The 18,168-nt window shown below is 39.7% G+C and overlaps 1 protein-coding gene across 3 annotated transcripts in view; it reads left to right on the plus strand.

Moving 5' to 3' along the window:
- The first annotated feature begins 905 nt into the window (after window positions 1-905).
- The window catches only part of SMAP1 (small ArfGAP 1), a 143,348-nt gene continuing 126,085 nt past the window's right edge, over window positions 906-18,168 (plus strand). For 2 of the 3 annotated variants that reach the window (XM_054698913.1, XM_037519944.2), the window contains exon 1: window positions 981-1,131. In XM_054698913.1, coding sequence (XP_054554888.1) covers window positions 1,014-1,131 — 118 coding nt within the window. In that variant the 5' untranslated portion in view covers window positions 981-1,013. Of the gene's footprint in view, window positions 1,132-18,168 lie in introns of all 3 variants that reach the window. The other variant, XM_037519943.2, reaches the window with a different exon arrangement.

The raw sequence follows: 18,168 nt of genomic DNA on the forward strand, positions 1-18,168 counted from the left end.
CACTGATTAGCCCTGTTACTTGGGCTAATTGCCTAACCACGCTTTGTTTTCCTCATCTGTATAATGAACAGTGGTGTGATAAGGCTTGAGTTAATGGTTTATGGCGTAGTAAATGTTAGCCCTCACTACATGTCATTACCAGACTTTTTCTCCCCTGAAATATAAGAGACTGCTTCATTTTTTTAATTATAAATTTTATTTTTATATTCCCCATACAATTGCGACCCCCTATTTTGACCCCAATCCCTCCTTTCCCTGCCCCCCACCCCCCATAGAGTGTCTCTGGTTCATAGTTGTTTGTTGATTTTGATTTTCACTTTCTTATATTCTTTTTCCTGGTCTCTTATTTAAGTTTTCGTTGCTTCATTATTTTAATCTACGAGTGTCCAGTCCCTAGAATAAGACCGTTTCAAAACAGGGGGCGAATAAACGTCAAATGAAAAGAATTCACCCAGTCCCTATCACTGCCTTTCCAATGTTGGGCCATCCAGAGCCAAGAGCAAAGGCAAGGAAGCCAGCACCTGTAGCCTCCTTATAAAAGGTATTATTTTATCGGGTTTGACCCCAGCCTGTCTGTGTCATTTACATCTCAAAGGCGGGGAAGCCCACAGCGGGTAGCGCCAGGCCAGGCACCTTTCTGGAATCCCTCGGGCAAACACCCTCCTAGCAAAAGGCCCCGCCCAGCCCAGGTCGCGGAAGCTCGGCGCATGCGCAGCGCCGGGCGCCGGCTTCCTTCCTGCGGCACCACCCGGAAGCCTCGGCTCGGCCCCTCCCCCTCCCCGTCGCCGGCTCGGCGGTGCGTGCGGGGCCGGCCCGGCGAGGAGGCGGGACACGTCGGCGCTGCCACCGCCGCGGCCGCTCCTCCTCCTGCTCCAGCCTCCGCCGCCGCGGCCGCCGCTTCCTGGGCTGCGTCCTCCCGCCGTCCCGGCGGCCCCAGGTGCTTTCGCCCCGCCGGGCTCCTGTCCGCGTCCTCCGCCGCCGTCGCCGCCCGGGTGCCGCCGGCCGCTGCCGAGATGGCGACGCGCTCCTGCCGGGAGAAGGCGCAGAAGCTGAACGAGCAGCACCAGCTCATCCTGTCCAAGCTGCTGCGGGAGGAGGACAACAAGTACTGCGCCGACTGCGAGGCCAAAGGTGGGCGCCGCGGACGTCGCCCCCCGGGGCCGGGCCTCCCGCGGCCGGTGACCTTCCCGTCGCCGGGCGCCCGGGCGGGAGCGGACGCCGCGGCCCTGACGGCGGGGCGGGCGCGGGGCTCGGGGCGACCCTCGTCTCCTCCCCCGCGGCGGCGAGGTCGGGCCCGCGGCGCGGCCGCTGCTCCCGGGCTGCGCCGGCCCCGCGTCGCGGTGCTGCCTTTCCCGGCGGGCGCGGTCGGAACCGGGCGCCGACCTGGGCTGAGCTCAGGGTGAAAGGGTTGCCCCCACCCGCCGCCGCGCCCGGCCCCCTCCGTGGGTGGGGCCGCCCTGAGGTGTCTCTTCCCGCCTCGACCCTCCCCTGGACTGCGGCGCTCGGTGTTCCAGGGGGAGCTCCACCTGCCTGCCCACCTGACACCTTTTGTATTGGGCTTTTGAGAAAAAGTAGGGTGGTCCTTTTGAGTGGGGTGGAGTTCTGTGGGCTGAAAACGTTTGGGAAGGGATCTTTAGTATTTTGAACGGTAGTTGTGCTTTTTAGTCAAAGTATTAGGCAGAAGGAAGAGGAATTTCATTCCATGACTCTCTTGGACTTTGGGTTTATGTTCCTGAGGATTTTAATAGATTCTTTCTGACCAGCTGGAGTATAGGGGCATGGATGAACGTTGAGGGTGCATTGGGAAGATCCAGAGATGAAAGAAACCTAATTTTCGTTTGCTCCGTTGAAGGGCTTCTGCTTCAACCTCTGAAATGCACTGTTTTTAGCATATGCTGGGTTGGGGATATGATTTGTGTTTTAAGGTAAGTACTCTCCTGGGAAAAATGTTTTTAACGGACCTCATGTCTTTAGGAAAAGATCTTCCATGTAATTTATAAATTGGTTTATTTGTTTATTCGGTGAGAAATAGGTAGTTCTCCAAGGCAGGAGTTTTGGGGAATGTCATTCAAGATTTCTGCATTGTTTGACCTAGACGCTAACTAAAGCTTTACTGTTCTTCAGTACTCTTCAAATGAGTCACATTTCAGTAGGTTGATGATTTTGATTAGACTAAGCCACACAGCATCAGCTCGTTTCCTAGTTAACTGACAGGTGCTGAATTACTGGAAGATTGTGTGGGAATGCAGCAAGTAAACCTAGTTTCAGTATCAGTAACTTGTTTGAGCTAACCTTACGTTTATTCTGTGTAACCTTTCAGGTAATAAGTTAACAATGCATTATTATTGATTATGTGTTGGGGTTTTTTTTCCGGGGAGAGAATACTGTTGTGTGTTGAAGCTTAATTGCTCACTGATTGCTATACTTGTAAAACACTGAAAACTGGACCTTTATTTTTTTTTTTTTTTTTTTTTATTTTTTTTTTTTTTTTAATAGAGGCATGCTTTATTTATTTGTTTGCTGGTTTGTTTGTTTTGTTCTGTTCATACATGCACTGGGTACAGTCAGAAGCGCGGGAGGGTGAGAGAATTCACCAGAGCCAGAGCGGGGAGCAGAGCAGGCAGAAGGACCGAAGCACACTGCTGAGGGGAGCAGCGGGCGGCAGGGGAGGTCTGCACGCCATGTGGGACCCTCCTCCGGTGGCCGGGGAGCAGCCGGGGATCGAACCGGCGCCGCAGAGGCCGCGTGCAGCTTCGCAACCCAGCGCTCAACCGCTGCGCCACCGGGGAGGCCCTGAAAACTGGACCTTTAAAAGGTCAGAAAAAGAAAGGAGCTGAGGTTTTATCATATGCATTTTGAGTAGTAAGTTATATTGTTAAATATTTATTAAGACTTTATTCATGACAAATTGAAAAACAATTTTAGTAACTACCTTTATAAAAATAATTGAAAAATATTTTTTCCAATTTATTTTCCCCCAAAGTACTTCATAAAACCATATTTTATCCAGTGCTTTATGAAGTAATTTTTAGGCTTTGAGAAAGCCATTGTTAATTACATGTTAAAATTTTTCTTTTTCCTTTTTTGGCGGGGCATGGGGGAAGGAGAATCATATACTTCTCAGATAGGGACAAACATTTCTTTGACCTGAAGAATAAGGAGCATTAGCGTTGCTAATAGTTTTGCTACTGAGGTCAATAGCTACATATTAAAATGAACGTGTATTTTATTTTGGTTTTGTTGGGTCTTTCGTTTGTGAGAAGTGGAGAATGTGGGAGAGAAGCGAAAATACCAAGTTCAAGGGTGTGCATTGTGTGGTGAAGGGCATGAATTCCACATTCATGACTTAGGAAGATCATTATTTTTTCCGTGTTGCTACTACATCTAGAATAATGTTAAAATGATCTTCTAAAACATTTTCCTGTTTTATATGTATTTTTAAGGAAAAATATCACAGTTAAAGCCACTTACAGGTTTAATTAGACTTGATTTCATAACAATAATGAAAACTTTGACATGCTCGGGCAATTGATAGATTTTGTAAAATTTTCAGTCTTTGGTATGGTTGAGCCCCATTATGGGACTCTCATGGAATTCTTGTTACATGGTTTGGTTTTACATCTATTATATATGCCAGATGACATAGTAAATTTGGGTAGTGAATTTCTGATTAAATTTAGACTTGCTAAGGGTCTTATTTTATAGCTTAACTATTATAAAGTACTATACTATATATGTATTGTTGCCTTCACTGTCTAATATACTACATCACCTTTTTCATGTATTTTGAAGTTATTTACTAATTTATTAAATTTTACTTGTTTCAAGAATTCTTTCCTTCAAAAATTCTTTCCTCACTGTTCTTTCAGAACATGTACCATAATGTAAATCTTGGGCTTGAGTTTACCTTTTCTGTTGCCTTGTAATAGTTGGCAGAGGTTGTCAATTGGATTTTGACATTTCTGACATTTCTTTACTGAGTCACAGGTGTATGTTTCCCTAAGTCACAGTATTTAGGAAGTAAGGAAGGAGGAAAGGATGGCATAGGTGCCAGTTTCCTGCTCTTGATCCTACTCTTACCAAATCTGTTGAGCGACCGGAGGATAAGAACTGGCAGATGGAACTGCTTTTCCTCTCCCTGGCCTCATTTGTGACTCTGTGGGAGTTTTAAAGCAGTTCAATTGGTTATTAGTTGGTAGCACTTAGAAGATACAGTAAGGATATACAGTAAGTTGTCAACTTAAAGCTTAGTATTTCATGTTTTCAATGTTTTGTTCACAGTTAATTTAGTATTTAATGTTTCATCCACAGTTCCAGCTTTGATTCTGATCGTGTGAAAGTTGGCATGAAAATGTATCTCTTGCCCAGTAAATTTTGGGGGTTGTCAGGAACACAATGTTTTTGAAACCTAGAAATGGTTTAGTTTTACCTGTCTAGTGTTGAGAGGTAAAGCTCCTTGCCCAGACCAAGCACGCATTTCCTCATTCTGTAGATCTTGACTTGAGGGGACTCTTTTAAACACTGTATTGGATTATGGAGCTTAAAACATTTGTACGTTCTAAAGGAGTTTGTTTAGTGGAGACTGGATTTTTGCAAGTAAATATAATTATTTAAATAATTAATAAAAATTAACACTAGTGGTTATAGGAAAAATCTCCCTCTCCACTTACTTTTGATTACTATTCCCCTTTCACTCTGACTTTTGTTTATTGGTTGTCTTGATGGTGGCTAGAATGCTGCCTGAAGGCCTTTGAACATGAACCTCTGCCTAGGAAGCTTTCTTTTTTTATTTTTTTAAGATTTATTTATTTATTCATACAAGAGCTGGGGTACAGGCCAGAGGGTGGGGGGTGAGAGGATTCACCAGAGACAGAGTGGGGAATAGAACAGGCAGATCAACCGGAAGTACGCTGCTAGGGGGAGCAGCGGGCGAGTCAGGAGAGGCCCGCTGCCCCATGTGAGTTGCTCCCTGGCAGGCCAGGGGGTCGAACTCGTGCTTCAGGGGCTTTGGACAGCTTCATAGGTTACGTCTTAAACACTTGCTCCACCAGGGAGGCCCTGCTTAGGAAGCTTTCTAGCAATTTTTTGCTTAATCAGTTGTACTTGCAGTTTCTGCTTAAATGTCTCTTCAAGGGAAATGCTTCTCCCTGATCCAGATTTGGTTAGATGTCCATTTACACTATAAAACACACTCCAAGTCTTTTATTACACTTACTACAATTGTAATTAAACATTATTTGGGTAATTATTGGGCAATCTGTATCCCTGTTGGATTACAGCTGTAAGAGAGAAGAGACCTTGTCTGTCTTGTTTTGGCTTATGTTCCCAGCCCTTGGCACAATATGTGAAATGTGATAAGTTAATGTAACTCACCAAATATCTTTAGAATGTGAATGAGCCCAGAGCTGAGGGCATCTGTGAACATGTGTGCACATAAAGGCATGTGAATTTAAAGAAGTCTTGAGATTTTAAAGGAGGAATGGGTTTCATGAAAGGAATAATGAATTAAAGAACACAGTTGCACATGAAGATAGACGTATGTGAAAGCAGAAATAAGTAATTCATACTAAAAAGTAAAGTTCACCAGAGAAACTCGTGTTTATGAGGATGTTGATGCTTGTAGGAGAAATTCATGTCAACAAAGATTTGTGATTATAATTTAACACCTGTCAATCTGAAAAGTTCCTTCAAAATACTAAATTTCAGCCTCTTGGACCTGATGATCTTATAATTTTGTTGGTCTTGAAGTTTTCCCTGGGGATTATGTGCAGAACCTGGTGTTAGAGCTGGGATAGAAACTGCTGGTCTCCTTTCTGACTCATAAGTTTAAAACTTGGATTACTTATTGTGTCCCTCTTTCCAGCTCCCAAGTCGTCTTTGTCTTTTTTGAAGATTTAAAATATTCTTTCACTACAGATTCTATTAAAGAAACATAGGTCTTCTCCCTTCTTGCAGTAAATCAATCTCTCTCTCTATCTCTCCCCCCCCCCATTGTCTCTACAGGCTGAATTCATGCTGTCTTTAAGGCAAAGCCAGATACTTGACATGCTAATTATGTACTTCATAAGCTCAAGCCTTTTTGTGCAACTGCTGCTACTAGTAGTACTACTAGTTTTTCACTGGGTTGAATCAGTCCCTTCTTCCTCTCCCCATTTCATAATGGAAGATCGACAAGACTTGGATACCGTTTTGTTTAAGTTGTACTTATTACTGGAAATTTTTGCCTTACATTGTGACCACTGAAAAGAGTTGACTTAACAGATTTTATTAGTAAGTCAGTATTTTGTAGGCACTGCAAAGATTAAGTTTCTTGTAAGATATTGTGTGTGCTAAAAAGTTTTGGGCATGGTCTGCAAAATGGTTAGAGATTTTAATAGATATGAAACAATGATCATTTAAATTTAATATATGTGTAGATTGTACATTCATTGAAAGTTGAGTAATCAGAGAGCTCAGTGTGACTGAGAAAATAGAACTGTAAGATTGGAATTATTTATTTATTTATTTTTAAAGATTTATTTTTTTTTAAAGATTTATTTATTTATACAAGCACTGGGCACATTCAGAAGTGCGGGAGGGTGAGAGAATTCACCAGAGCGGGCAACAGAACAGACAGACCGATGAAATACACTGCTGAGGGGAGCAGCGGGCAGCAGGAGAGGTCTGCGTGCCATGTGGGACTCTCGCCCGGCGGCCGGGGATTGAACTGGTGCTGCAGAGGCTTCGGGCAGCCTCGCAGCCCAGTGCTCAACCGCTGAGCCACCAGGGGAGGCCCAAGATTGGAATTTAAAAAAAAAAAACTCAGGAAAAAATAGCTTTGCATATAGACACAAATTACAGTGTTATCTTCTTGTTAGGCACTGTTGTGAGCACTTAACATTAATTCATTTAAGCCTCAAAACAACCCTTTGAGGAGAGAATACTACCCCGACTTACAAATGAGGAACTGAGGCAGACAGAAATTAACTTTCCCAGGACTACACAATTAGGTGTTAGTAGAACCAGGATGTTTTTCATGGAAAAAAAAAAAAAACAATTTTGTGGGGAATGCCTACTAAATATCAGGAACTGGATCTAAAGCAGGGAACAGGTAGATAAGGTCCATGCTCTAAAGGATCTAGTAGTCTGTTGGTGTATTTTACCTACTCATCTTTTGGAAATAAAACTCACTTGCAGGGTTGGCCCTTAGCTGGAATCAGGGAATTTGAATTTTGAGAGGGACTCATCACCTTAAATGATTTAAAGTCTGCTTAGACTGTTAGAAATGTGGTTTATGTTGAACACCTGTGCTCCTTCTGGGAGTCTATAATTTGCATATGCGTTGGCAAGGATACCTATTGATCTCTACGGGGTAAAAACCCTATGTACTGAATGAATGAGCTGCTTTGGTTGGCAACATTTCACACCTGCAGTTAGAATTCATTGCTGGGAGGATTAAGTGTGTGTCTAGGGCAACTCTACTGGAAGGGGACACCTACATGTTTGGACCTGATTTCTCTAGGACTTCACTCCATGCTCCTTTTCCTTTGCTCATTTAGCTTTTTATCCTTCTGCTGTAGTAAATCATAGCCATGTGAACAACTGTATGCTCAGTTTTGAGTCTTAGCAAATTGCCATACCTGTGTGTGGTCTTGGGAACTTCAACGTTAATGATAATACATATTTTCCTCCATTGTACAGGATATGTTGGTGTCTCAGCCTCTCAGCTAGCTCTAGAACTTAGTGTACTGGCAAGGGTACAGCCTAGTGAAGTACGTGTGAGCATTAGAGTAAATTCTGGCTTTATTGGGATAAGTTTGGAAAATTGGATTATAGTCAATGTCTGAATCCAGTATATTTTGCTTCAGAATCTGTCCTGTAACTGCTGTAGGGGGCAGGACAGGGAGGACACAGGGCAGGTTTTCTGATCTAGCAGACCAGGTAAAGGAGGAGTCCTGGAACCCTCAGTGGCTTTTGCAGGTCTTTTATTTAGATTTACCAGGCATATGGCAGTCAGGGGTGCTGGGGGTCCAGGAGGCTGTCAGTCCTCCCAGCCCCCAGCAGTTCTTCACTCTGTCGGGGCTCTCCAGCGTTCTCTGGTGGTCTCTGCTCTTCTCATGGCTCTGCTTCTCTCTCAGCTTCTCTGCTTCTGCTAGCGTCCCTGTGACACCGCCCTTAAAAGCTCAGTCTTGGCCCAGGTGAATCCTATCTACCTATGCCCACACCCTACTCCAGGTGCCCGCCATCAGGCATGCATTCAGGACCGCAGGGTTCCGTCATCTATCCTAATGGCGGGAGGGCAGAAAAGCCTGATACTTTTTACCTTACCCTACACTGCATGTTTATGGCATGAAAGATAAAGCATGCTTTTTCAGTTGAAATTTTGTAATGAGATTATTTTAGGGGAAAGACTCATTTTCAAGCTGGCTTAAGGTATTTCTCAGGAAGATTATTGCTGAGTGCGTTCCAGTGTGGACAGTGTCTTCTTTTTAACTTATCACTGCATTTAATGGCAGAACCACTGTAATTTCAAAACAAAAATTTAAACAAAATAGTATTTTTTTATGATTACTAATGTTTATTCTACAAATTGTTCAACTATAGATGAATTTAATTTTTATTCTATTTTTTGTCTTACATGTAGTTCCTTTGTTTTCTGTTTCTGTAATTAAATCTCTAGGACACGTACTGATCATCTGTCTAGACTTTTTAAATCACAGAGTCAGCCTGATAAAATTGAAAGAGCATTGGCCTAGGTAACTTAGTAAAGCTTTTCCAGACTTAATTGATGATCAGTTGTTGCTGTCCTTGTTTTGTGTCATTGCAAAGATTTATTTCAACTCTGATGTGTTCTGTTTTCTTTCATGAATTCCATGCCTTTTATCACTTCTATGCCAGTGTTTACTATTGTTAATTAAAAAAAAAATATTGAGGGCTTACATTTTGGAGTCTTAATTGAACTTTGGGTCATGATCAAACCTTTGTACTTTTATTTTTTAAAAATTTATTTTTATGCATACAAGAACTGGGGACAGGCCAGAAGTATGGGGGATGAGAGGATTCACCAGAGACAGAGTGGAGAGCAGTAGAGGAAGATCTACCGAAATACACTGCTGAAGGGTGCAGTGGACGAGAGGGGAGAGTTCAGCTTCACCAAGTGGGCCAGCTCCCTGGCGGGGAGGGGATCAGACTCATGTTGCTGTGGCTGGTGATAGTTTGATAGTGCTGAGTCTTAACCCTTTGCGCCACCAGGGAGGCCCACTTTGTACTTTTAAAAGCTTTTCATTGATGGCTTACTGAGCACATTTACCTGTAATTATCTTTAATTATCTCAAGCCATATGACTCAGGAATATTCCTCACAAGTTAAGTCTTTTTTGTTTGGTTTTTTCATTGTTAGGCTTTCTTAAAAGAGTGATTTGAGTAAAATCAAGGAAATCACTAGCTCTTTCAGTCAGCTGCTAAAACCCAGGACCCCTTTTATTTATAATTTTAAAGAAAAGATCTATAGATTTTTAAATTTTCAATTATAAATGCACCTTTATAAACAATGCCAGTATTCTCTGCCTTAGATATTATGTGGAAGACTTGCGTTAACTCTGAATAGCATTTAGCTATAGTACCATATAGAAATGATTAAAAAAAAAATCTCACCTAAAACAGCTTATATAAGATGCTAATGAAAATATTTGTTGATTTCATGTTCACATATATTTTGAGTGGTAAATGTGAGGACTTTGAGGATCCGAAAGGAGAGAATTATAAGCTTTCTAATAATCCTCCATTCTTTTTGCCCTATCAGTACCCCACAACCCAACAATTTTTGGTCTCCATTTCATGAAAGAAGCAGTATGACTTTTAGGAGTGAGTGATTATGCACCTTTCGATGTCTACCATTGATCTTTCATAAAGAGTGCATTTCATGGGCCATTGCTCAGCTCAAACCCAAACTTAAACGGAATTGAAAAACTTTGGGAGGAAATTATGTTTATAGAATACATTTCTCTTCCAGTATATGAAAATTGTTCAGAAATTAATATTTAGTCTAGATGGTTTTTCATGCATTTCTGCTCTTGAAAGTTGCTCTGGGGGTTATGTTGCAATGGTGCCAAAGAGTAGCTGCAAAAATTTGTGAATTGAAATATCACTAGTATGTTAATTTCCTGTTGCTTGAAATATCACTAGTATGTTAATTTCCTGTTGCTCCTATAACAATTGACCGCAAACTTAGTGGTTTAAAGCAACACAAACTTAACTTCTTACAGTTCTGGAGGTTAGGATCCAAATGAGTCTTTCTGGGCTAAAAATCAAAGATGTTCCTTCTGGAGGCTCTAGGGGAGAATCTGTTTCCTCATCTTTTCCAGCTTTTAGAGGTCACCTCTAGTATTGCACCACTGCTTCTTCCTGCATCTTCATTTTGTCATTTTCAGATCTCTGTCTCTCTGCTTTCATTATATCTTTCCTGACTCTTTTAATTGCCCTGTGATTATCATGTTTACCTGGATAATTCAGGATAATATCATCGGTGTCTCAGTTAAACACACTTGCAGAGTACCCTTTGTCATGGATATAATGTATTTATAGATTCCAGAGATTGAAACATAGAGCTCTTCTGGGCTATTATTCTACTTACCATAAATAGTTTTGTGATAAAAATATATATTGTAAATTGAACCTAGAATTTTATAGAAGTGCTTTCGAATTAAGGTGGCACAGGATGGTGAATGAGTATTTAAATTTAAATTAGCCATTCTCACATAATTTAAAAATATATGCATACAAGAGTCACATAGCAAACTTTGCAAAATGATAATTTATATAGAAAATCCCTAGAAACTTACAAAAAAGTTATTAGAACCAATAATTTATTAAGAATGTAGGAATCAAGGTTAATATAGAAAAATTATCTACATTAATGACAATCTGAAGTTGAATTAAAATGTGCCATTTATAATAGCAAACAAATATGAAAACTTAGGTATATAACAAAATGTATGCAAGAAGTTTATGCCAAAACTACCAAATATTTTAATTGAAATTAAAAATACAGAAAGAAATGGAGAGAGATATATATTCATGGAGTAGAAGATGCGGTTTTTATGTCATTTCTCACCAAATTAAGCTGTAGATTCAATACTTCCAGTCAGAATCCCAGAAGACTTCTTCAAAACAATAGAATGTACCTGGCTCTTACACCATGCACCAAAATTAACTTGAAATGGATAAAAAAAGTAAATCTGGTTAAAATTATAAAACTTTCAGAAGAGAACAATAGAAAAATCACTTGTATTTCTTGGATAGGACACCAAAGCATAAGCTATAAAAATAAAATTGAAAATGAACTTTATGAAAATTAAAAACTCTCCTTTTCAAAAGATAAGGTTAAAAAAAAGAAAATCATCATAAACTAAGAAAATATATCTGACAGGCACTTTCAATATATATAAAGAAATATTGCAACTTGGCCTCCCCGGTGGCGCAGCGGTTGAGCGCTGGGTTGCGAAGCTGCCCGCAGCCTCTGCAGTGCCGGTTCGATCCCCGGCTGCTTCCCGGCCACCGGAGGAGGGTCCCACATGGCGTGCAGACCTCTCCTGTCGCCCGCTGCTCCCCTCAGCAGTGTACCTTGGTCCTTCTGCCTGTTCTGCTCCCCACTCTGGCTCTGGTGAATTCTCTCACCCTCCCGCGCTTCTGACTGTACCCAGTGCATGTATAAACAAAACAAACAAACAAATAAATGAATAAATAAAAAAAAAAAAAACATGCCTCTATTAAAAAAAAAAAAAAAAAAAAGAAATATTGCAACTTAATAATAAATTGAAATTGGATGTTCATAGTAGTTTGGCCATAATGGCCAAACTCTCGAAACAATTCCAGGTCCATCAGTCTGTCAACAGATAAATGTGTTATATATACATATAATGAAGTAGTGTTTTGCAATATAAAAGAGCAAAACTAGTGATGCCAACAATAACATGGCTAAATCTTAAAAATATTGTGCTTAGTGAAAAAGTGCATACATGAAAGCCTTCATAATATATGGTTCCAACTATGTGGAATTCTAGAGTGGTGAAATTTACAGGGACAGAAAAATAGACCAGTGGTTGCCAAATTGAGGATGAGGGTAGTAAGCTAATTTTCAAAAATAAAATGCTTTACCAGTATATTATTCTATTCATTTAGTGGTATTAGCAGTTGATTATATAGTAGTTTCTCAATTACTTTATTTGAATTTATACAATATATACATTCCTAAAGTTATTTTCATCTTCTATGAAAACAAATGTAATAGTTCGAGCAAAGATTTTGCAAAAGCAGTACTCTTCATTGTGGCTTAAAGGATGAAGAATCCTTGATTGGTTCCTTTTTTCTGTCTTTTTTTACCCTAGTCTATTAGAATGCTAATGAGTACTTTAAAAACATAGAAATTGCTACTTTAACCTTTCGTTTTTCTTGAGGAGTTGTGTTATTTAGGAGTTGTGTTATTTATACACAGCTCTAAATTTCCTTAAGACAATTTTAGAATATGTTTTCTGGTGTCTCTCGGAAACAGGATTTTCTACTAGGCATTATGATATGCTTGTGTATGCTTATAATGAAGATAGTCTATAGATAAGATCATTAAAATATTAACTAATAGAGTACCACTTAGATACTGTTAACTCCAAGGAGCATTCTGGTTTCATGATACTGGATTTTTTGGTTGTTAGACAACTGGCCTACTTCCTAGGACTTGGAAATCATTATTTAGGGGAAATTCAAATCGTAAGTCAACCTGGAGTCTTTCATTGGGAGTCAAGTTTCTGAGGTTTGCTTCCACCTTAGTAAACCAATTGAGGGCAGGACTATGCCTATTAACATCTTTTCCTGCTCTAGAAAGCAGTTGGTAGTTTCAGACCTTTATTATTATTTTTTTTTGTTTTATTTTTTTTTGTTTTATTTTTATTTTTTTAATAATAAATTTTATTGTTATATTCCCCATACAATTGCAGCCCCCCCATTCTGACCCCAATCCCTCCCCTCCCGCCCCCGCCCCCAAAAAAGTGTCTCTGGTTCATAGTTTTTTGTTGATTTTGATTTTCACTTTCTTATAGTTATTCATTTTCCTGGTCCCTTATTTAAGTTTTCTAGATTCCTGCTATGAGTGACACCATCCGGTATTTTTCTTTTTCTTTTTGGCTTATTTCACTGAGCATGATCCCTTCCAGCGCCATCCATGTTGCTGCAAATTGCATGTGTTTATCTTTTTTGAATGCTGAGTAATATTTCATGGTATATATGTACCACATCTTCTTGATCCAGTCCTCTATTTTTGGGCATTTGGGTTGTTTCCAAAGCTTAGCTATTGTAAACAGTGCTGCTATAAACATAGGGGTGCAGGTGCTCTTTGGAATTGATGTTTCTGTGTCCTTTGGGTAAATACCTAGGAGTGGAATTGCTGGATCATATGGAAGCTCTATGTTTAGTAGGTCCAGAAATCTCCACACAGCTTTCCACAGTGGTTGGACCAGTTTGCACTCCCACCAACAGTGCAGAAGAGTTCCTTTTTCTCCACACCCTCGCCAGCATTTGTTGTTGCTAGTTTTTTTAATATGTGCCATTCTCACTGGTGTAAGATGGTATCTCATGGTAGTTTTGATTTGCATTTCCCTGATGGCAAGTGATGTTGAACATTTTTTCATATGCCTGTTGGCCATTTGCATTTCCTCTTCAGAGAAGTTTCTTTTTAGCTCTTCTGCCCATTTTTTGACTGGATTATTTTCTTTGTTGTTGTTGAGTCTCATCAGCTCTTTGCAGATTTTTGTGATCAGTCCTTTATCATTAGTGTTGGGTGCAAAAATGTTCTCCCAGTTGGTGGGGTTTCTCTTTGTTTTTGTTATTGTCTCTTTTGCTGTGCAGAAGCTCTTTAATTTGATGTAGTCCCAGCTGTTTATCTTTGCCTTCACTATCACTGCTTTGGGTGATGTGTCTGTAAAGATGTCTTTGATGTGCAAATCACGTAGTGTTTCGCCTATATTTCCTTCTATATATTTTTTGGTTTCAGGTCTTATGTCTAGTTCTTTAATCCATTTTGAGTTGATTTTTGTGTATGGTGTGAGGTAGTGGTCAAGCTTCATTCTTTTGCATGTAGCGACCCAGTTTTCCCAGCACCATTTATTGAACAAACTTTCTTTGCTCCAATGCATAGTCTTTGCTCCTTTGTCAAAGATTAGTTGACCATAAATCTGTGGGTTTATTTCTGGATTTTCTATTCGATTCCATTGGTCTGTATGTCAGACCTTTATTAATCATGTATCTATGGCAGCTTTTGAAATTTGAAAAATTAAACTTAATTTGTTATGTGATTGGACATAAGAAAGTTCCTTCTCATATGATTTTTTTACCACATGAGTTAATGCTCTATTAATGTCCTTTGCAGGATGCAGATTTTATAATCAGACTTTTTCCCAAAATTTATATTTTAGTAATTCTTTTCACTTGCTGAATAATACTTTTTTTATTTATTTTTTTTTTTAAGAATCTCAACAGTATGATAGATCTTTTTTTCCCTGAGATTAACTTGTTTCAATTTAGGATTCCTGACAGTAGGACATTGTAAAGGGCAGGAATGGGCACTGAGCATGTTTTCTGATCCAGCAGACCGGGTAAAGGAGGAGTCCTAGAGCCCTCGGTGGGTTTTGCAGGTTTTTATTGGGATTTACCAGGTACACGGCAGGCAGGGGTGCTGGGGGGAGCCAGGAGGCTGGCAGGCCACCCAGCCCCCAGCAAGTCTTCACTCTTTCTGGGCTCTCTGGCGTTCTCTCTGCTTCTCTCGTGGTTCTCTGCTTCATGCTGGTGTCCCCGTGACGCTGCCCTTAAAAGCCCAGTCTTAGCCCAGGTGAATCCCATCTACATATGCCCACACCCTATTACAGTGCCAGCCATCAGGCATGCATTCAGGACCGCAGGGTTCCATCATCTATCTATCCTAATGGCGGGAGGGCAGAAAAGCCTGATACTTTTTACTTTACCCTACAGACATAAATTTGAATAGATAAAACAAATTTGTGGCAGACTCTAGGGCATGAATTTGATCTGGTAGATAATAGAGACCTTTACCAATTTAGTGTATCTACTAGTTTGAGTGTCAAATTGTATCTTAATAAGTTATTAGATTATAAAATCAGCTTTGACTTTAAAACCCCTTATAGTATATATGATTTTTATATCTATAATTATGTGTAATTATTCTTGTGAAAACTAAAATTTTAGTACCTCCTAAATTAGACTTCATTAAAAAAAGAGAAACAAAGGACTATTACTGCATTTTTAAATTGTTCTATTAATAGTTAAATATAATGTTCCCTAATGGTGAATGGCACCTAGATGTATATTTCTCAATTATTTCTCCTTAACAGTGATTTCCTGTACATGGCTTTAATATTAAACTTGTATAATCTTGGTAAGTGTTGATATATTAAAAGATTATCTCTGATGACTACTGCATGATATATATACACGAGGCAATTTTACAGAGTTCAGTATATAGCAGACAGGCAGTAAATGTTGAATTTTAATCCAGGTCTTATTTAAGTAGAACCACAAACAACTCTGCTGTTAGAAAATCAGTAGGAAGAGCATGGTTGGAGATAATCTACAATGCATGGGATTAAAGCCAGGTACCTAAAATCTCTTAATTCTTATTCTGTTATATTCCAGAGTGAGTTTTCAAGATAATCATAAAGCAGATATTGTCATTCACTGAATATTTCAGCTATACCCTTTTATTAAGCATTTAAAAAGGAATGAGGCATAGTGCCTACTCTCCAAATGAAAAATTCTGTTACTGCTTTTTTTGACCTTGGCATTTATACCGGATGTTTAATTCTCCCTTCCATGAATTGAAAGTTGCATGTATCCTGCTTTTGTGCGTATGTATGTATCTGTGTGTATAAATGTATATGTGTGTAAATACACACACACACATATTTTATACAGTTCTCCAGCAATCCAAAGGGAATTAGATTCCCTTATTAGGCTGGAAACCCTGAAATTTAGATTACTACCTTATGCAAATACATCCCAGTGCCAGGATTCTAATCGAAATCCTCCAGATTCTACAGGCCAGTATGTGCTGCTTCTCAAGTCAGATGTTTGTCTTGGTATGCTGGAGTAGAACATGAACAATTTAAGAAATTCTTTTAACCACTTTACTGGCTCCTGGCTTGATCTATGTCTGCTTTCCTACCCTCCCTCCTCTTGCTGGATCATTTCTGAGAATTTGCAGAAAGAATGAAGGGCTGTTGGGTCACTGAGGAACCTACTGAAGCTGGGCTTAAAGGGCTCCCTGGTTTTGGGTTGTAATGTTGGTGTCTGGGGTGATTAATGTACTGGTAGAAAGGTTGACAATCTGTATTTCACTTCATTTTAAATCTCATTTCAAAATTCAGTAAGAAAGCTATACTGTTATTCTGTGCCAGATGGATGTATTTCAGAGTAATTCAGATGCGTGGTGCTGAATGTTGGGATTCCAGTTGCAACACACATTTAAAAGACAAGGCAATCTTGTTAATATCGTGATAATAAATATTGAAGAGATAGACATACAGGTACATTTTTAATGTGCCCTTGATACCTGGATTTTAAAAATGGAGTAAAAATAATGTTTGTTTTCTTTTTTCTTCCAACTATAAAGAAAACTGTCCAGTTTTATTTTTTTTTTTTTTTTTTTTTAATAGAGGCATGTTTTATTTATTTATTTATTTGATGGTTTGTTTATACATGCACTGGGTACAGTCAGAAGCACGGGAGGGTGAGAGAATTCACCAGAGCCAGAGTGGGGAGCAGAGCAGGCAGAAGAACCGAAGTAGACTGCTGAGGGGAGCAGCGGGCGGCAGGAGAGGTCTGCGCGCCATGTGGGACCCTCCTCTGGTGGCCGGGGAGCAGCCGGGGATCGAACCGGCACCGCAGAGGCTGCGGGCAGCTTCGCAACCCAGCGCTCAACCGCTGCGCCACTGGGGAGGCCCAAAACTGTCCAGTTTTAAATGTAAGAAAACTTACTCCTGCTGGGACCAAATAAGGGATCAGGGAAAAAAATTAACAATAAATAAGAAACCAAAATTAACAGGCAACTATAAATAAGAGATGCAGGGGAGGGGGAAGTAGAGGGATCAAAACAGGGGAGGGAAGTACACAAGGGACTATGGTGATGGTTCATGGGTGAATTGGTGGTGGGAATTTTATGGGGACTGCACTTGAGAGGAGAAAGCAAACATTGTACAAAAATGAACAATGATGTAAAGTATATATAAATAAATCATAAAAAAAAGAAGACGAAAACTTATTCCCCCTGGGCCTCCCTGGTGGCCTAGGGATTAAGTCTCAGTGCTGTCACTGCTGCAGTCTAAGTTAGTTCCTGGCCAGGGAGCTACCCACATGGCACAGCAGACCTCTCCTGTTTTCCCCGCTGCTCCCCTTAGCAGCGTATTTCAGTAGATTTGCTCTTCTGTTCCCCACTCTGTCTCTGGTGAATCTTCCCACCTCCTATAACTCTGCCACACCCCAGTTCTTGTATACCCCAGTTCTTGTATGCATAAATAAATAAAAATAAATCTTAAAAAAAATTTATTCCCCCTGATTTTGCCCAAGTACTGGTGTGAAATTTCTGAAAAAAAAAAAAAAAAAATTAAAGGTTTAAATGTAATTTATTTATGAGATTAACTTTTGATGCAATTAGTTCAGATAAAAATAAATCATATTCAAATCTTTGATACTTTCTATTCTTTATAACATAGTTGCTTTTTCTGTTTGCATTAAATTATTTTTATAAATAAAGGTCACTAGTCTATTGCTGTTCTTCCCCTCATAATGTCAAATAAATGTTTTTTTCCTTGTGGAAATTTTGCTCAGCCATGTACAGAAGCAATTTTCCTTTTCTTGTATATTTACTGAAAATTAGTTATTTGGAATTTGTTTTTTAGTGAAGACTTTGATTTCATTTCCGTAAATAAGATGTAGTTATCATGTGATTGTTTTCTCTTCAGGCTTTGTCTGTTTTCCCAAATCTAAACTGTTTTTAACTTAGTTGTTGAAGTATGCTTATAAAAAGCAGGAAACAAAGGTTTTTATGTGATATAAATGTTTAGTTTTCAAGAAAAAGAACCTTATCTATTTCCGGTTTCCAGTCTGGTTTCAAGATAGGAAGGAGCTTCAA

The sequence above is a fragment of the Talpa occidentalis genome, unplaced genomic scaffold, assembly GCF_014898055.3.
Source record: "Talpa occidentalis isolate TD23 unplaced genomic scaffold, MPIMG_talOcc4v2.1 talOcc4.2, whole genome shotgun sequence".
NCBI lineage: Eukaryota > Metazoa > Chordata > Mammalia > Eulipotyphla > Talpidae > Talpa > Talpa occidentalis.